Source organism: Adiantum capillus-veneris, chromosome 19, assembly GCF_014529385.1.
Source record: "Adiantum capillus-veneris isolate H3 chromosome 19, ASM1452938v2, whole genome shotgun sequence".
Classification (NCBI taxonomy): Eukaryota; Viridiplantae; Streptophyta; class Polypodiopsida; order Polypodiales; family Pteridaceae; genus Adiantum; species Adiantum capillus-veneris.
In genome coordinates, this window is record NC_140949.1 from 132,234,386 (window position 1) to 132,255,392 (window position 21,007).

The following is a 21,007-nucleotide window of genomic DNA, read 5'->3' on the forward strand; positions in this document are numbered from 1 at the left end:
TGTTTGTGATCATAGCACTTTCCATTAAGAAGGGAAGGCTCTCCCTTCCATAAGAACTAAAAGGAACCTTGAGCACAGTTTGGAGCACTCATCTTCAGCAAAGCGCAAACAATCATTCTGCTCCACCTAACATTGGTTTCAGAGCTTTGTAAGTGTTCTGTACTACTCAAGGGAAGAACCACAAGAACCACAAGAATTTTTTTTTTTTTGCTTGTTGAGGTCGCACGAACCCAAGTTCGCTTGGGCGTGTCGATTCCTAATCGTGTTTTGTTGAATAGTGACAGGAATCCCAAGAAAGAAGGGCTTGTCCAGTCTCCCCTTGTGTCTCTTTTCACTCATTGAGAGCGGACTGTGCACTTAGCGGCCGGCCAATCGACGTGAGGTGGGAAAAAGCAACCTTGGTGTGAGCGCAAGGCCGCCAAGGGGTGCGCCCGCAGAAATAAGAAGAACTCGGGTAAAGAGAAGATCCTTCTCAACGCGATTTGCAAGTGAAAGAGAACCTCAAGAACCTCAAGAACCCAAGAACCAAGACGCTCAAGAACCCAAGTTCCTCGTAAACTTAAGAACCAAAGACCATAGTGCATGGTCGTCACCCGAAGCGGAATGGATACTTCGCATACAGGTGATGAGCATGAGAGAGGCGGCGAAGATTTTTCCCCACCAGGAGACTTTTTCGACCCTCCCCTTTCGCCATCTACGCCCCGAGTTGCACTCACTCCTATGGAGATGATGGTCAAGTCGATGTTGGACATGATGACACAACAACAAGAGATGAATCGAGTTGCATTGGCACAACTCGCAAGCAAAGCAGAACAACAAGAAGCAAAGGACCGTGAACAAGAAGCCAAGGACCGCGAGTGCGACGAAAGAAACGCAAGATTTGCTGCACAACAAGAAGAAAATCGCAGTGCTTTAGAACGCGAACGCGACGCAAGAAAAGAAAGAAATGAACTACGAAAAGAGGAAGTGGCAGTACGAAGCGCGGCCTTGGAGGCCGAGCGTGAAGCTTGAAGGGAGCTACGTACTCAAGAACTGCTTGCCCAAGTCCTAGCCTCGAAGACTGAACCACCCAAAGATCGTGGGAGATCCTCAAGTGGTGCAAGCCACGACGCGGATTCCAACCATCCAGTCACAGAGAAGTTGACTTTCAGTAAGTATGACGGTAAGATGGATACTACGGTTATTCATTCTTGGTTGCATCAATTTAATGCCGATAACTAAGAAGACAGGAAATAGCAAAGTTTTGACGGCAGCTATGTACCTTGCCGGTGATGCCATCAATTGGTACCACGCATGGCAAGAGGCAGAGCTAGCCGCGCACCTAGAGGCAACCGACGGATTCACACCCCTTTCTTTCGATTGGGCTGATTTCCAAGACAAGCTCAAGGCGCGGTTTATGCCACCTTAGTACCTCGCACAATTGAAGGACGATTGGCGCTCTCTCAAGAAAAATGGTATGCCAGTCATGTCTTTTTCTAATCGTGTTTTGCAGCTAGGCACTCAATTACGAAAATCGGATGATGAGCGCAAAGAGGCTTTTCTCTTTGGATTGGACGAGTATATCAAGTACGATGTCGAGGTACTCGATCCAATCGATCTCAACAAGGCGGTAGCGATTGCTCTCGCACAGGAGATGAAGCACAACAAGGGAAAGCCTAAGGAGAACAAGACTTCCACAAGTACCTCGCAGACTTCTCAGAACCCTCAGAACGGTAAGAATGATAACTCTTCTAACCAATCTTCCAACAGTTTGTCATCAACGAATTCTTTCAATGAATCTAAGGGTAAGGCTAACACAATTGCTAAACCTAAGCTTACTCCAGATGAAAAGATAGCACAAGGAATTATAGGAGGATACATCACTTCGGAAGAACAAAGCACTTATTCTCAGGAAGGTCGTTGTTTTCATTGTCACATTAAGGGTCACATAAAAAGAACATGTCCTAAGCTTGAATCGAATGAATCTAAAGAACCCACAACACCCACTTCCTCTGTCAATGCAATGAATGATAACTCGAGTGTGCCCCAAGTTTCTCAGGACCCTCCCATTGATGAATCTCTCATTAAATGTTATGGTCGTACGTCGGGGCACCGTTTTGTCATATTGTTTGACCCAGGTAGTATGCATGATGTAATCAGTTCCTCTCTTGTTGAGAGAGCCCGCCTCGAGGTTAGTCCGAGATCTCCTATCGAGGTCTCTAGCTTTTGTCCCGGTATGGACGCTCTCATCACGGAGGAGTGCCTTGATGTGTTGTTTGCAATTAAACAGACTGCCTTCACTAGAAGATTTGTTGTTTCTCCTCTCTCAGGATGTGATATGATTTTGGGCATTCGATGGTTCCGTGAGACTAACGCTCTCATTGATTTTGAGGCTAACACTTTAACTCTCAATGCCAAAAGTGATTCTCCTACTGTCTTTCACGGAGCGGACATTACTCATTCTCCATCTCTCATTGCTAATATGCAGAACAAGATTGAAAGGTTTCAGGAAAAGGAGTTGATAGTCTCTCTTTCTCCACAGCATGACGCATAGAATTTGCATGATTATGAGAAGCACGATGATTTGGATGATAAAGACAAGCATGATGATTTGCATGATCAAGATGTGATTTCTCACAAGCATGATGAGCTGCATGAAGATGATGTGATTGTTCACAAGGATGATGTGTTAGTGGATGCTTTTACTAGCGAAGCTAACCTCGTTGCAGATTCGATCCATCACGAAGGATCGATCTTGGCTCTCGAGCCTAGGTCCATAGAACCCTCACAGGAAGTAGTATGTGTTCGCATGATTGATAGGCACGCATTGTTCGAGTGTTTCATTCGTGATCGTTTCCTGTATTTTAGTCAACATCGTTATGTGATCCCTTTTCCTAGGCATGACATATTGTATGTTGAACACGTTTCTCTCATGGATAAGCACGAATGTATGCGGATTTTTCATGAAAAGCTGAAAAGTATGCATTCAAGGAAGTCACATTCCATGTCTCTTCTTTGGCACGACACAGATGTAGAACGAGCACATGAAAGTATGAGCACCAAGCATGGGCATTTCCATTGTGATTTGCTGCAGTTGATTGATTTCGATCAAAGAGAAAAGATTCGATCTCATTGTTTGCATGTGTTTGATGAACGGGTTGTCATTCTGTCTCTATGTTCATCTACATTGCATACACAGTCTTTAGAGAAGACAAGATTTTTTTCCTTCACTTTACATGGAATGGGTATGTTCATGGTTTTGTGTTGGAGATGGTTTCGGGAATTTTCAGCCATGGAGATTCTTGAAGAAGAAGTAAGCAGGTCTCTAGACGAAATTGAAGCAAGGAAGGAGCCACAGAAGACTTTGTGTCGCTTTCGGCGCGGCCTAAAGAAGCAAGCGTTGCATACCTTTATGAAGTTTAAGTACCGCACGACCCACACATTAGAGTGGGCCGGCGAAGAGTCCCTTCCAGGATTCCGGATGCTATTGGCGATCTCCCTCGACGCCATACAGTTCGGTACCAGTACCTCACTTTGAAAAGGAGGGGATGTCACGTGACACATCCCAACCCTATGTGTCCGTGGACAAGTTACACCACAACAGGGTTCAGTCAGTCCAGTCAAGTATAGATTAGCAGTGATCTGGCACTTTTGTGGGTCTATTCGTAGACCGTGCATGCCCAGTCACTGAGTGTAGATACATATTCTCTGGTTGCACACAGCATGATCATCAGTATTCCCTTCAGGATCCATCAGATTCAGTCAGGGGAATTTTCCAGTGCATTTAGCCTATTTTCCGTATTTTTGGTTATTTTCACTTATTATTTTTAAGTGACTTTCCAACAAAAGTAGGTAGGGCAATTTTGCTAAGTTAATATATAAGCAAACCCAAGTTAGCACTAAATGGCAGAAGAGGCAGCAGGAGCTTCCCGCTCAACAGACAACTTCTCAGCAGTACTTCCAGCACTTGGCGTTTTTGGAGCTTCCAACCTCGCCATACCCTCAGAACCCCCTAGCGTTTTTGGACACACATATCAGCCCAACGTTTTCTCTTGCAGTTACCGCCGGCAACACCAGATCCCCAGGGTCTCCTCCTTGCATCATCGCCATCACCATCACCATCAGCCTGGTAGCGTTTTTGCTTTCCCTCATCAATACCAAGATTCCAAGGCGTTTCCAGCCCATGCTTGATCGTCCTCATCCCTCAAGCCTTCTAGCGTTTGCAGATCTACCCGGTTCGCAGCAGAAGTGCCAAGTGACCTAGCGTTTTTACTAACGCTTAGCCATGCAGCAGCGTTTTCGAGTTTCAGCCCCAACCTGCCGTAGATACACAGCGTTTTCAGCACTAGACATAGTAGCAGATTCAGCCCCATTGGTTGCAGAAGAACCCCCATTTTCAGCCATAGAAAACGCAGCCAAAACAGTCATTTTCAGCCACCCAAAACAGCCCAAAGATTTGCAGATTTTCAGCAGATAGAAGACCACAGATTTCAGCCCTAAAGTCGTCGTCGTCATCGGCATAGTCACAGATTGCATCAGTCCATTGCATTGTCATTGTACCACTTTGTGCAATCAAAAGTAGACCACTCTCGCCGACGAGAGTGGGGCCTTCGGAGGAGGGTTTTACAACGTCTCTTGTGTCGTATCTCTCTTCTCTCTCTATCTCTCAGTCTCATACACTTGCACGCACAGTGGCCATTCACTTTGTTTGTGATCATAGCACTTTCCATTAAGAACGGAAGGCTCTCCCTTCCATAAGAACTAAAAAGAACCTTGAGCACAGTTCGGAGCACTCATCTTGGGCAAAGCGCAAACAATCATTCCGCTGCACCTAACATTATCTTTGACAAGTGTCCTTGCACGTCTCAAGTGTCTTGCCTTCTGTCAAAAAAGTGAATTGTCTTTGACAAGTGTCTTTACACATATACTTCTAGAATATTTTAGATTCAGCAGAAAACTAATAACAAAGAGACACATCAATATGGGAATCAAAATGAAAGCTCTTTTTGAGTAGAATACAAATGCAACTCCAAAACATCATTCCAAGATGCACATAAAGAGATACACGCATTTAAAGCATTCGTTGGATGCCTTTACGCATGAATAACTAATGCTCAAGCATTTTCAAAACAACTCTCAATGTAAGTCATCATGCATGCTTTATTGTGTGTGCATAAGGTAGATTCCAACCGTTCCATACGTTTGTATCCATCTATAACTCTCTTCAAATAAGGTAAGAGGATATGGTCGGTCATACGCTTCAAGCATGTCAATTGTCATTCATACTTCTTCCCCTAGGGATAGAATTATGTCTAATCAATCATGGTTTTGTAAACACAAGAACACATTTCCAAACATGTAATTTTTCAATTGGAAAGATAACATTAGAAAGATAACATATGTAATCTTCCATAAATTTCTTTGATTCATGGGTTTCGTATACAAAAGCTGATGTCATTTGTACCTTTTCATAACTTCAGATATTTCAAACTCTCTTGGGTTTGGAAGTAGATATCTATGATAAACAACTTGAACTAGAGTATGCCAATCTAAATATTATGCATATGCCTCACATTTTTTTTAACCTCTCTTTTTGCTAAATATGATGTCATTTGCTCTCAACTAACTCTACTAAATCACCTTTTCTTGTCCATGCATGCCATCTTATTTCTTTACTTGTTGAGAAAGGATAGTCGTTCAAAAGAATCACGAAAAATGTTCTTTCATTTTTGCATCAGAGTAAGTTTATTTTCAATGTTTCTTCTTTTGGAATGCTCAAGAAAATCAGCAGTAAGTTCAATAGACGTGGGGAGCTTAAAAGCCCACTTATTGTTTAACTTAGTAACACGCTAATTTGTTGTTTAGATCTTTAGTGCTTTTAGTATTTTTACCCCTAACAAACGCTAGTCTTTATCATGATTAAGTATGCCCATCACATCCGTAGTGTCAAAGTCGAGGATGCGGAAGCGTAGAGAGAGAGAGAGAGAGAGAGAGAGAGAGAGAGAGAGAGAGAGAGAGAGAGAGAGAGAGAGAGAGAGAGAGAGAGAGAGAGAGAGAGAGAGAGAGTCTCTTGAACCAACCAACCTTCGTAATGAATAATTGATACAATACAATGGGGGCAATGGGTTGCATATATACCCATCTAAGTAAATTGCCCCGCGTTGACAAATAATAAGTAAAATAAATACCTAAAAGCCAAAATAAATAACGGGATCACACTGGGCAATTCACTTGCGGTGCCATAAATTTAACACCCTCCGCATAGTGGACATATATGGTGAGACCAAGTCGATGAAGAAGCTACCATGGACACCCCAGCAGCTGCAGACTGCTGTATACACCTCGGATTTGCTACCCTCAACTTTGTACCTCAGAAGAATGCCATCTTGAGCATCAGTTACCTTTTAGAAAATTGAACCATAGACCACACTACGTCCAAGAATCCTTATTCATGAACCGTGAACACATCACGTCCAAAATACTTGATAATGAACTGTGGAACACATCTTGTCCATAATCCGACCAATACCAATGGATTGGTGCACTCATCCATAGTGTTTTAGATACACCTCATTTGGTTCCCTGCCAGATGCATGTGCCTTGAACTCCGACCCACGGGTTCAAACACCGATAACTTGGACTCCAACACAAGGGTTCGGATTAATTATAGGGAGCACTGCTTGCCCCTCTCTGCCACTCACAAGCCTCTCTCTGACTGAAGCTAGTGGCGGCAACTGCCTCATGAGTAGAAACCTAGCGTCATGGCCACTGTGGTCGCCACCACGCGTGCCATGTCGATCTCCTGTGCCAATTCTTTATCACCGTTATCTCTATCTAGCTTGCCTTTGCCTTTGCCTTTGTCTCTTTGTGAGTTCCTTGCTTTTGTCTTTGGCTTCAAATTCCCGAGCCAAAGTGTCGTGTCACATTTATAAGAATGGTCGTTTACCCTCATGGGTACCGAGACACCTACTGAGTACTAGTTTTGCTGTCCTTGTCAAGCTTGCCTTTGCCTTTGTCCTCTAGCGAACTCGTACATTTGCTTTTGGCTTCACAATTTCGAGCCAAATAATAGTCGGATACCTTGAGAACTTCGCCTACATAGGCTGCTAATAGGATGGTTGATCCGCTTTCCATTGCGGATAGCTGGTTTTGGTCGATGTCGTTGGCGCTCGAGCAAGGGGGAGGCCATGTTGTATGTACAAGATTTGGAAATGCTTCTGCTTCCCTCTTGTACTCCAAAAGATGGCCGCACAATCTCCAAGCCGCTCCACACACTTTGCACAGGAGCTCCACGCGAAATGGGCTCCAAGTTTCACTTCTTCCAAGGCCACAAAGCACTTCAAAGGTGGCCGCAAGGTTTTGCACCAAACCGCTTCACTCAGGGCTACAAAGTTCCACTTTCGAAGCCGCTCCTCAAGACTCGGCTCGGCCCCTTTATAGGCTCCAATCTCCTTTCTCCAATTTGTTGCTCAAAGCTCGGCATGGCCCGTCACAAACTTTGGCTCTCGATTTTGTGGTCAACTATCCTCCCTCTCTATGGCCCTAAACAACGCACCCCAAGGTGGATCCCATCCTTTTAAATGCTGGATTAACCAAGGGTTATTGGGGGTGGGGGGATTTTATGTCGTCACAAAGACTTGGCAGCCAGTCGGCTTTTTAAAACGCAGGCGGAAGGAGGGGTTTGGGTGCCATTGCAAAGGCTTGGACGCCAGCGGGCGTCTCAAAACGTAGGCAGGGAGAAAGGGGGGGGGGTCACTGTTGCCTAGCGCTTCCATTGCTTGGGCGTCTCAAAACACATTAGTAAGCAACGCTCAAAACGTCTAGGCTAGGGGTGATGCCGGCAGAGGGTAGTGGGAGATGATTGCGCCAACGACAAGGGAAAGTGCTCTTCACGGCTTCTTCTTCTCAGCAAAATGCCTTGCTCCACCAAGGCTCTGATATCATGTCAAAAGTCGACGATGCGGAAGCATAGTGACCAAGGAAAGAGAGAGAGAGAGAGAGAGAGAGAGAGAGAGAGAGAGAGAGAGAGAGAGAGAGTCTCTTGAACCAACGAACCTTGGCAATGAATAATTGATAGAATATAATGGGGGCAATGGGTTACATATATACATATATACCCATCTAAGTAAATTGCCCTACCCAGATTTTGACAACTAAGTAAAATAAATACCTTAGAGCCAAAATAAATAATGGGATCACATTGGATAGTTCATGTGAGGTGCCATGACTTTAACAAGTAGGGTGATAGAAACTCAATTGTCTGTTTCATAGACTACGTTCAATTCATGAATGAACTCTATACAAACCTGCACCTACTCTTGGGTACTGAAGGCGCGAGTAGGGATGTTATAGTTGTTGTCTAGGCTATGCATAATAAAGGTGTTAATCTTATTCTTCCTGTTTAGACAAGCAACGAAGTTAAGGTCGTATATTGTCAAGTTTTCAACTTTATACTACTTTGGTTATGTTTTGCCTCTTCTAGGTAGGTACGTAGTAGTAATCAATTCGAGTCTTTAGCTTACTTTTAGCAGTTGTCGTGTAGAGTCTGAATTCTAGGATTAAGTCTTTGTGATGTCTTATCCTTGTTTGTTTAAAGTTGAGTACTTGTTTTAATGTATTTTGGTTATGCCTTTTCTAAAAGCATTTCTTAGTGAATAACGGTTTGTTTTTATCTCGTTTTGTTTAGTGAAAAATAAAGTGATTTCGCTTGTGCTTCATGTGTTTTTTTGTGTCCCATACTTTTGTATTTTCATGAGTGTTTTAGCCTTTCTTATAATTCATAAGTTCAGATTTTTTTGACCTTATGAAGGTATATATGGTTGACCCATACAACAGGATATTGCTACAAAGTCAACAATGGTTTTGCGCTGGCTCTTTTTGATGCTCCCTTTCTCAAGCACTAATCTTGCTTATGCCTGATTCCAAGTGTGGCATTACACAAATGAGAGGCAATGCACAATGGAAAGATGAATTCTTGCTTTCGTATGTTGAGATGTGCACCGCTTAAGGGATCATTCACTTACAAATTTTTGCTGAAATTACTTGCACTAAAACAAGTCACCAATTTTCCTTTAAGCTAGAGTATTAACCACTTTCGATTTTTTATAACTAGTATTCTTTCAACAAAAATGACCATGACTTTGATTGGTGTAGTATTTTTCTTGTCTTAGGTAAGTATGCAATGTTTTGGCATATGACTGAAGCTTTTTTTCTTCGTCCACTGCAGGTATAAAGCTTCTTGGGTCCCCGAGTCTGAATTTCCATCAGAAAGTTATTCCTCATTTAGTATTGCAGGTGCGTAGTTGAAATGGTTTTTATTGACTATGTGTCCTGAATCTTTTGTCATAATTTGGTTGTGAGTTTTCGTGTGAGATCCATGTGTGATTGCTTGGGAGAAGAAGCACAGGGAGCACACAACACAGTCGTTGCATGAATTTGTTTATATAACCATTTTGTAAGGTTTGGTGCATGAGCCATATGCACCTGAGGTACAAAATATATATCCATCATGTGTTGAATACATGCTTGTGAGAGCAGATCGTTGCTCTCCATGCAACATGGTGCACAAGCTAGGCTATGGAGGGTGAAGCCTTAGCTTCACCATGGTGATAGGTGAGTGCAAGAGATTGTAGGTGGGAAAGTAGGTAGTACTGAGGAAAATATTATAGCCACAATGAATAGACTCAAAGTGCATCTTTTCCCTTATTATATGCCTCTTTCAATAGGCTTTTCAAACAAGGGATGCTTTACATTCATTGACTCCTTTGGCCTTTCTTTCTTCGCATTGGACGACCCTATTTGCCCTTTTTTTAAGTGGGACCACCTCATATCTCCTCCTCCTTTACGGGTCTTTCCCATGAACATGCTCTAGCATCACATATACATCAACACCCCATCTTGATGCTAGGGCGACCTCTAGCTCTATGCTGAGGTGGATCTTTGCCTTTGTCATGCATGTCACTAGAGTGTCCAAATGAGCTTGCTCTTTAAGCATTCTTGATTGGGTTTTCCATGTAGGCTTGTAAGTCTTGTCCTTATCAATATTGCTAGATGGTCCTTCTGACTGGTCTACTTTTCTTACTTTTGCTCCTCGCGTTTTTGTCGATGGCCTTTGCCGAAGCTTGGATTTTCCACATCCGGCGTTGATGTGGGTTCTTGTGAGCTTGACTTTTGGATGCCATTCTTGTGTGGCGATGATTTTTGCATAATTTTATTGTTGTGCATGACATGAAATAGGTCTTACCAATGCGATGTAGCCGCCGGCTTGCTCTTTAATTTGTGGAAAATATGGACTTTCTTTATTGAGTACTCAAGTGGACAAATATGCTGACGAAGGGGTTGGCTTTACTGCATGCTAGTGATGCATGGGCAGTCTCTTCACCCATTTGTGAGTGTGTACATGCACAAGTCTCACATAAATGTAAGGATAAGTGTGCTTGCAAAAAATTGAAGCTTGGTGCAATCAACGACTCGGAAGAATCAGGCTGCATGGGAACATACTTTAAGCACAAGATAAGGGCTCTTTGTATTGAGTTGGTATTGAGGGTAAAGCATTATTACCTTTTTGGGGCTGATGTGAACCTGGCCCTAGACCCTAGGGCGATAACCCCTATCGTGGAAAAGCCGATGGAAGGAGTCTGTGGCTGGCTGATGAGGAAGAGAGGGACAGTGCAGTGTCAAGCTGCTAAGTAATGGTTTCTCTAGTGGTTTACTCTTCCGTCAAGCTGTTACTGCAAGCTGTTGTCTGGTTTTGCATGGCTATGGGCAGCAAAGTCGCAAGCCTTGGGAGCAATGGCTACAAGTGGCTTGGATGCCAGAGGTTACAATGGTTGAAGTTATAGGTATACTGTATGATGTAGACTAGCTGGTGCAAAGTGGAAGGGAAGAGCAGCCAGCAGAGATATGGTGTAATAGTGATTGGTGGCAAATACGCCACTCTAGGTGGCCTTGGTTGTTTTGCAGCCACGGTCACCATGAAATGCGTTTTGGTGGGTCTGGACAAGGGACATGTTTCGCCAACCCATTGAAAGTAGATGCTGTTTCACGGACAATAAGTTACCGTAGTTTTGAGTTTTAGAGCCTTTCAAAATCCATCTAGAATGTTTTGGTCCCATGTTTCACTATACTATATGGTAGGTTTAGACATTTCATAGTGAAGCAACAAGTTTCGAGGCTGAAACATTCCAGCCTTGAAATGTTTTTGCAGCACCATGACATAAGGACCGGTTTCATGGATATGAAATCGAGAAACTTACGAACAGTTTTTGCAAAACCTAGGAGATGTGCAGCCTCCATGAAAATTAAAGCCTTCCTATATGCAGTCTAGAGTCATGGGTATGCCATTAACATATATGTGTGTGAGTCGGTGCGCGCACACAGACACACACACTTTGTGTCACTAAGACTGCCTGGCCTTTTCGGACACACACTCCCTAAAATACACTCGGTTGGGTCTTCACCATGGGACTTAGCACTTCTTTAAAAAAGTTACTACCCCTTGTCTTGGGTAAATCGGGCAGGTTCTTTATTATTGCCATGTAGGCGCTGGTTTATGAAAAACTCTCATTACTTGGGCGTGAAGGCGGCCCTGCTTCACAAATGGCGATCTCCTCACGCATGGTACCTGCTCATCACACAGGATTGGCAGTCCCTCCTCCTCCTCCTATATAAACAGGTGAGGGCGCATCTCTGCCCCTCAGTTAGCTCGGGTTGTTCTGTCTTGTTTAAACTAAATAACCTACTGCGTGCTTCTGCACGGAATTATGGAGCCCACTGCACAAGTCTCTCAGGGTTTTTACCTTTCCCATGCATACTTCCTTAATGTTATTTGATTTTTTTTTTTTCCGAGAAAAAGATCCTTCTATGTATTACTGAAACTGCCCATAGGGCTACAACCACCTCTTCAAGAGAGGACTACAACAACCATGGTGGGACACTCTCCCAATGAAAAAACCAGCATATGTACAATGGGGCTATAAATCAAGAAATGGGGGGAGGGAAAAGCCACACAGGTGGTCGGTAGTGCCATCGGAGTACACCCTGGACCATGGTGCAAAAAGGCCTAGGACGCCAGAGTCGAAGGAAAGCCTCTCTGCGCTCCCGCATGTGGTCGGAGCTGCCCTGCAGTCCCTCGAGCTGTCCTCTGAGAGTGTGGATCAACTCTAGCCAAAATCGCAAACAGTCTCTTCTGGTGGCACAGGCATAGTAACAGGGGACGCCCTTTTTCGGGCTTCCTGTCCCCACTTTTCCGTCCCCACTTGCCGTCCCGTCCTCTTTTTTACACTAAAAATCCATTTGAGCCCCGTTCCCTATCCCGGAATGCGTCCCTTGTGACTATGGGCATAGGGCGAGCCTCAAAGATGCGGAAGCAACGGGCCCGCCAGATGAACCAGAGTGTCAGGCCACTGATGAGCTCCCAACACTCCTCTCTCTCATTGCACCATTCCTGTGGAGTAAGCTCTGTAGCAGGCTTGAGTGTCGATCGCCCCTCCTGCATCACTATCATCTTGCTGGTGGAAGATAGTTCAAACTGAAGTGCCGGGCTTGTGAGGGTGGACCAAGTTGCACCCCAAGTGTACTGTCGAGCCGTGGAGAGAGCAGGCATCAGCCGAAGAACTCGTAGCCACACCTGCTGGGCCGAGGGACAGTCTCGAAGACAGTGACGCTGACTCTCCACAAGATGGTCACAAGCTGCACATGCGGCCGAGAGACCACTATGCACTAGCCAGCGCTACCAACTACTGTAGCTCTGTGTGCGACCAGCCACTGAAACAAGGTGACTCGCCTCGGATGTCTGGAGTCCCACAACCTCTCCCAGAAGGCTGCCAAGAACTTAGCTGTGAGACCCTCCTCCTGCCAATGAGGTGCTGCAGCGGGGCGGGCCTCTCTCTGTGCTGCTAGTATATGACGTCCCAGTCGAACAGTGTACTGAAAGAATGGGACACCTGGGTGGTCTGCAGAAGAGAAAGGGTCCCTCCAGAGCTACTCACCAGGATCCCACTATACTCGTGCCAGTGGACAACACTCCCAAGCCCACAGCCTCCAGTGTCCAGTCTCAAGAGCTGCTGGGTCAGGATCGATGACACAAGTCCTCCCACAGATTCCCACTACTCGGATCCTCGAAAACAACACTCTGCCACCTACGGGGCCTCTACTGCAACTCGCTGTAAGCGTCCCCCACCCTGAAGCTCGAAGAAAAGGGATAGAACAGTCTCTGAGCAGGCCCTGACTGAGATGAGAACCTCCAGTCGTGTGAAGGCTCCCATCCACCTGGGTGCTACTGGCTCGAGAGGCGTGAGCCACTCAGCTGGAACGCTCTGAGATGTCCTGGCACATGCTCTGCACCCCTCCCATGCCCTGTAGTAGCTGGAAAACCCTGCACCTCCTCTGACAAGCCTGTGAACTCTAACCAGTCACCTAAAGGGCGCGCTGGACCCGCTGCCATGGGACCCTAGGAAACATGAGGCCGACTACCAACCAAGTGGCCTCTCTGAGTGCTAACCATGGGGTTCCAGACAAGGGGCTGCCGTAGGCGCTCCTCCGTGCAAGTAGGCTGTCTCTGCTCCAAGCCTCGCCGCAAGAGCTCCCAAGATCGAAGCAAACTCACAGCAAAGCGGTCCTCCAGTCTCCTGCTCAAACCAACTCTGCGCATCTTTGTGAAGATCCATCTGGTCGAAGGTTGCCAGGGGCCTCTTGCCTGAGGCACCCTAGCACGAAGCCGTTGTAGCAAGAACTCCTTCCAAGGCTCCTCACCTGGAAGAAGTCCTCTGACGATGAACTTCCCAAGAAGGGCTCTGCTCTGCTGTGCTGTGTCAATGATCCCAAGCCCTCCCTGTGAACAAGGAAGAGTGATGACCTGCCAAGTCACTTTGGCTCGGGCTATGTGAGTGTCACGTCCTGACCAAAGGAAGTTCCTGATCAGCCTCTCTACTTGGCTGATACAAGAACTCGAGAAGATCCAACAAAAAGTGATGTACCACATAGTCGCCAACAACACCTGGTTGGCCACTACTACTCTGCCAGCCAAAGAAAGTGTGCTGAGCTCCAATGTAACAACTTCCTCCTGATAGACAGGAGGAGGGGAGCAATCTGTTGCTCGGGAGACAAGTCCAAACCAACCTGACAGCCCAAGTACCGAATTGCACTCCCTGGGGGAATCCACCTAAAACCCTCTCCTGGCATCCAATCGGGCACAGGAGCACTACCAACGGAGAAAGCCATTGTCTTTCTCCAGTTGATCAGTGCGCCCGATGCACAACAGAAGGTCCCCAAAGCGTGCTCACACTTGTGAAGGTTGACCTCCTTGCCATCTAAGTACAAGGCTGAGCCGTTTGGCAAACTCAACGTCCAGTAGCTCATCTCCCCGAATAGGGAGTGCTAAGCCCCGTAGACCAACCTGCCGCGACACCAAAAACCTGCTCATCGCCTCCTCATAGAACAGAAAGAGGAAGGGGCAAGAGGACAGCCCTGTCTGACCGAACGCGTGAGCATGAAGCGATCACCTCTACCTCCTGCCAAAAGTACCTGACTGTGAGCCTGTCTGTACAAAGCTGACACCCCTCTGATCCAAGCATTTGAGAAGCCCATCCTTCGTAGAGTGCCCTCTAGAAAGTCCCAATCAACTCTGTCGTATGCCTTCTCAAAATCGAGAAGAAGAATCACAAGGTCCTCACCACGGAGCCATGCTAGGGCACATAGTGGTCTCGTACGGTCCGTACGTTTTGTACACGTACGATGATGTGCGGTACTAAATGAACTAAAAAATATTAAGATGTACGATGACGTTACGTACGTTCAAAATAAAAAAACAAAGAATTCTTACGTCTAAGGCTTAGGCCCTTGGGTTTAAACTTTACACTTAAAGAAACTTGACGTTATGAGATCTTCAATGGGAGCTTGAGAGGGAGAGACCCAATGGAGAGAAGCTGGAGAGGCAAGACTCTAGTCTCTAGAGCTTGTCACTTGAGAGCTAGAACATGGAAGCATTGAGCATTGAGAGCTTGGAAGTGTTGGAGAACAAGATGGAGAGGCATTGCTTAAATAGGAAGAGGCTAGAGCATGAGAGAGAGAGAGAGCATGGATGATGACTCTTGATGAGAGTGGGAGAACGTGGGGGAGAGGGAGAGCATAAGAGAACTGGAGCCCTAGCACATAGAATCCAATGTTTGAATGTGGCTTAAGTGCTTGAATTGGCGCTCCAAAACGGCCCCAAAAGTTGCCCTCAATGGCCCTTAGTCAATAGTCAAGAGCTGCCAATGGCTATAAACAACCATTTAAATTTTTTTGGGCTGCTCAATAATCCGCTCACAATTGTGAGTTTTGCTTTAACCAAAAAAAAAAAAAAAAAAAAACGTACAGAACGTACGAAACGGACGGGACGGGACGGTACGGGACCCGCAGTATGGAACGAGACGTTTCGTACGAAACGGACGGGACGGGACGGTACGAAACGGACGGGACGGAACGTACGAAACGGACGGGACGGGACGGTACGGGACCCGCAGTATGGAACGAGACGTTTCGTACGTCGTACGAAAACTACCCTGCTAGGGTAGAAGCCTCCCAAAAAGTAAAGATGTTGTCAAGGATACTGCGTTCCTTGACAAAACCTGTCTGAGTCCCATGTATAAGGCTCTCTAGAAGTGGCTGAATCCTCAAACTCAGAGCCTTGGCAAGAATTTTGTAGGCTGAGTTGAGGATGGTGATGGGGCACCACTGTCGAATCTCATCCAAGGAGCTGCCCTCCTTGGGAATGAGGTAGATCAAGCCCTCACTCATGCTGTCAGGTATCACTCCTGTGTGCAAAATGTACTGAAAAGCACTACAGAGATCTGGGCCTCCTTCTAATTAGAAATCAAATCGGAGGTAATAGGGCATCTGGGAACGTGCCCTTCCATCCTACCAAACACAACCTCCCAAAAAGCTGGCTGACAATGACCAAAGGAGGAAGTAACAACATGCCGACACAATCAGGCAAGCATAAGAGCCCACGGCTGAGTTTGCTGCACAAGAGTCGGCACCAACATAGCTTTCCGGGCAAGAACATGACGACGCAAGTCCAGAATATTGAGACCACCATATCGCTTTGGAGTGCAAAGTTTCTCCATCAACATCAAACGCAGGCTTTTTGTGAGCATGAGTGCGCCACAGATGAGATAAAATCAATGGCATAAGTGACGTGAGACAATGTCAAGGCAAGCACAACAAAGGCAAATAGATCTGAACATAGGCCATCATGATACCTTGGATAATTCGCAGCCGAACATGCAATGGCCATGTGGATAGTTTCCAATAATGCAATTTGACGTTCAAACGTTGCATCACCCAATCCACTTTTTGAGTGTGGGTAACATTCCAACCAATTGGATACCCCAAGTGCCTCACAATCACATCCGAAGAAACAATCTCTCCTGGCCACAACAAATCATGCCAATCGCAAGAAGTTAGCAGCAAAAGCTTCGATTTGCGAAAATTGACTCGAAGACCGGTTGCAAGCCCATACAGCTCCAAAGCTTCCATGATCACTCGAACATCAGCCTGGCACTTACGAGGCATGAACAACGAGTTGTCAGCATAAGCCTACCCAACGAAGTTGTGACCCGACGGTAACTACAGGCCATGAAGACGACAACTGAAGTCAAGTAGTCCAGATGCATCAACAAAGGGTGTGTGGCAATAGCATACAACAGTGCACTAAGGGGAAAACCTTGTCTAACTGAGCAACCAAGGGGCCAAGAGTTTGTCAGCTCACCATCAAGGATCCCCGAAGACGAATTGCGAGCATACAAGAAATAAACGATATTGACTAATTTAGGACCAAACCCAAGACAACTCATCGTGGCTGCAATGTAGTCACGCTGCACAGTGGTTGCAAGCCTTTTTGATATCAACTTGCATAACAAGTACATTCTACTGCGTGTACTTTGCATATTCCATGCCAATCAGTACATTAGCCAAGTTGTCATTAATATACCGACGTGGTATGAAACCATATTGAGCTTGATTATTCCTGCAAAAAGGTGATCCTTAATTCTGTTCACTAGCAACTTAGCCAATATCTTATACACGACAAGGACGTAATTGGTCTCCAATGCAAGAAATGCTCACAAAGTGCCTGCTTAGGCAACAATAGAAGCAAACCCTCTTACCAAGAAACCGGAAAATCTTGTTTTTCGCATGCTGCATTCATCATGAAAAGTAAGGGCTCTTTCAAAGTCTCCCAAAAAGAGAGAAAAAACTCCACAGTAAGCCCATCCGAGCTAGGAGATCGCTAGTGGCCCAATGAAAGCAACACACTGTGCAATTCAGAATCATTGAAAGGTTCCTCAAGGGATAGTGCATCCTGAGAAGAAATGATTGGGCTTACATGAGAGAGTAGCAACTGTCGTGCTTGATACACCGCTGAAAAATCATGAGGAGCAGCAACAAAAACCTATCCATAATGCAGAACCATGGTGTCGGCAAGTTCCTGTTTAGAAGATGTCCAAGCATCCGAAGGAAGCTTCACACGCTTAATATTCTGAGAAAGCCTTGTGTGATGCAAATGCTTGAAAAATTTCTTCGAAGCACACATCCTTTATCCACAAAAGCCCGTCGACAAGCCCGTGTTTGCCATCTTTCAAGCTTCCGTTTATCATCAAGTTGTATGCATACGCGGGCTTTACACAACTCCGATAATTCATATTCAGATAAAGGCCTCGAGTTAGCCAATTCCTGCAAATGTTGACAAACCTGCTTGGCATCCATAACCTTGCCGCGAGTCCAATGCAAATATTGTTTGCCATAATCCTGAATAGCAAATTGCACTCGCATAATAAATCGAAACCACACAACATCAAGATCAAGATGCATGTGAGCCATCAAGGGGGGAACAAGTCCAGCAATCATATCTCGAAAGGCCTCGTGGGTAAGATAAGCATTATAAATATGCAGCAGACGCTTCCGAGAACGAGGTCTATCACAAAGTGATTTCCCACAATACAAAGTCAATAACACAGGGTGATGATCAAACATCTGCAACGTATAATCCATTTTTATATCACATGTAAAGTCATTGTACTGCTGTCTATGAAGAACATACCATCTATCCAGACGTGCACAATACGAGTGATGAGCATGTTAAAAGGTAAAACCTGTGCCGTCCGGATAAAGAGAACACCACAAGTCAAACATTTGCGTAGAGGCCAGGAGATTATGCCACGCTTGTCACTCCACAAGCAACATATGGAAATTGACTGTGGTGCTATCCCTCACATCAGGAGTATTATTAAAATCATCACAAAGGAGTGCATTGGAAGTCCAAGGATAAGAAGAGATATCTCGCCATAGGGTAGCCCTTTGCGCAAAAGCTGTATATGCATACAAACCTCCAATTTCATAAATCTGACCATTCAACAAGCATTGCACAATCATCCAACGACCTCTCAGATCATTCCTCACTAGAATTGGCTGAAGCTCATGCCTAACCAATATCATTACTCTAGAGTAATCATGCAAACCAGCATACGCAATGCAATAACTCGCAAAATAAGAGCACTGACCAACAAACTCGTGTTGATTATGCTCTTGCAAAATGACTATATCAACTCTACATGTATTTACATAGTGGAAGGTTAGACGCCATTATCAAGGTTGCATAACCCACACACATTATACGAGATGCATCTAATGCGATCATGCATAAGAGACCAACAGTTGCAAAGAGTCTCCATGTTCCACCCACACAGGACATTTATGGTGAGTAAGACTTTGATAGTCCTTTGTCAATGCCCACAACAGGACATGAGTCATTTGTGTACCAAAAAACAATGGAGACGTTTCCAACAACAAGTTTCTGGCTTCAATATCCACCAAAAGGACTTTGTAAAATCCACGAGCACCAAAGTAGACACCCCGAACAACTTGGTGTTTGAGCAAAAAATCAACCCATTGCCCAACATCCTGTGCAGTAGGCCTTTCCCCGGAAAAAACAAAATGATTGCATTCATTGCATATTGCGCAACCGCGTCCATGAGTTCCTGCACAAGAATACGAACTTCGAGAAGAAGAGGTTGTGCATTCCAGGCTTTCCGAGCCTTCTCAAAGTCCTCATTCAAACAAGCTTTGATCTTAAATGAAGCCTCCGAGAAACTTCCCAATGGCTTTCCAACGCTTGAACACACACAAAGAGTCGAACATAAAGCAGAAACACCTTACCCAAGGACAAGCACCTAAAGCAACCAGCACTTTTTTTTTTGTTTTATCAAACTCTCTTTGTACAACTCCCACAAAAACTATACAAAACTGTCATTGCTCCACAAGACTATGTACAGGAACTTTGCCTTGCTGTAAACCCAAAGTTGCAAGAGTCGAACAGTCCTTCTATATGCGTGTAGGGACCCCAGCAACAACGTTAGGTGACGAGAAGGCAAGTCCAGGCAGAAGATTACATGCAGGGGCTGATGAACGTGCGATAGCTGGGCAGGAGATCTCTTACTCGTGCTCACATTAGTATCCAGACGCGCCCACAAACTATCCCACAAGCGCAGAAAACCAGGGCCAACACCCTCGCTCATGTACGACAAAATAGGGGAAGACAACAACGAACCTCGCCTGTTGAGAACCTATAGTTCAGACGTCGCGAGCAGACCTAAAGACGTGCAGAAATCCACGCAGCTACGCCAGGGGTAGAGGAAGCATGCGCAAAAGCAACACAACGCGCGATAGAGAATTTCTCTCTCACACACACACACACACACACACACACACACACACACACACACACACACACACACACACACACATGCGGATCTGCCTCATGCCGGTGAAACATGCGGAGATTGCGATGGTGCCACAAAGACCATATTGACCAAAATCTGACCCATGTGAAGAACATGGCAAATCGTTGGAGGGAAGTCGAAAGAATGCCAAAAAGCCAGAATCGTTTGTGGAAAACTGCCGAGGGAAATCGAAGGTGCATACAAGCAGAAACGCGGCGAAGGAAAGCCTTGGTGTAGCGACAATCCCAAAACAGATGACAGTCTCATCAGTAGTGGAGCAATTGACACAACAAGAGGAGCTAATGCGACGCGCCGCAAGGAGAGTTCCAATTGGAAGGAGTCATAGCAAACCGCGCCAAAGAAACAGACGCTCTGTAAGAGGCAAGTGAGACTTCCAGATTGCAGTAAGAGCCTGTCTCCACCATTGATGTAAAGCCCAAAGCACATTACAGCGATCAGCCAGCCAAGAGTCCTGCATATGAGAAGCATAAATATGGCAGGCAAAAATCTCATCCAAAGGAGTGTCCCATAAATTCCAATCTTGCATACGATATCCACTGGCCAACGGCGGAATGGGGAGGAAAACAGCCAGCATATGCTGAAGCATGCTCCAAATCTGACGATAATGCAGGCCCAGCCCAAATCGTGCTGCTGCCTGAGAAAAAGTAAGCAAACTCCCAGATGAATCCACCTCATCATCCACCGTGCGTATGCCATGACCAGAGAGGAAGTAGGCTTGACGAGGTGACCTATCAACGAGGGTAAGCGAGAACACCCTACTCCAGTGAATGCTTTCCAAACGCAACGAATTCCCATTTGCTTGCTGCCTGCCATACCATGCCAAGAGAGATGTTCTGTAACAACTTTCCAAGCAGAGAGCAAGCCAGAGGAGATCAAGCAACCAAGAATACAACCGACCATCTTGCCAAACACTATCTCCCAAAGGGAAGTCTGCCAATGACCAAAGGCGGGAGTGGTAACGTGCCGACATAGATCAACAACCATAACTGTCCATGGCTGAGATTGTCGTGCAAGAGTAGGCAATTATATAGCCTTCCTTCGCGACAACAAACGTGTCTCAACTAAGAGAATCACGCTTTGCACACGCACAACAAAGCGAACCCAGGCCACATCAGGATCAAGATACATTTGGGCCCCCAGAGGGGGAATAACATCATAAATCATCTCATGGAATGCTTCGTGCGAAAGATATGCAATGTTGATGTGCAACAAACGTTTCTTAGAAAGTGGCCGATCATCGTGTAGTTGCG

At 45.6% G+C, this 21,007-nt stretch overlaps 1 protein-coding gene across 1 annotated transcript in view; it reads left to right on the forward strand.

Moving 5' to 3' along the window:
- Positions 1-21,007, forward strand: part of LOC147434889 (Thioredoxin family protein) — a 133,707-nt gene that overhangs the window by 14,076 nt on the left and 98,624 nt on the right. The window contains exon 2 of the mRNA XM_086491280.1: positions 9,206-9,273. Coding sequence (XP_086347406.1) covers positions 9,206-9,273 — 68 coding nt within the window. The remainder of the gene's footprint in view (positions 1-9,205; positions 9,274-21,007) is intronic.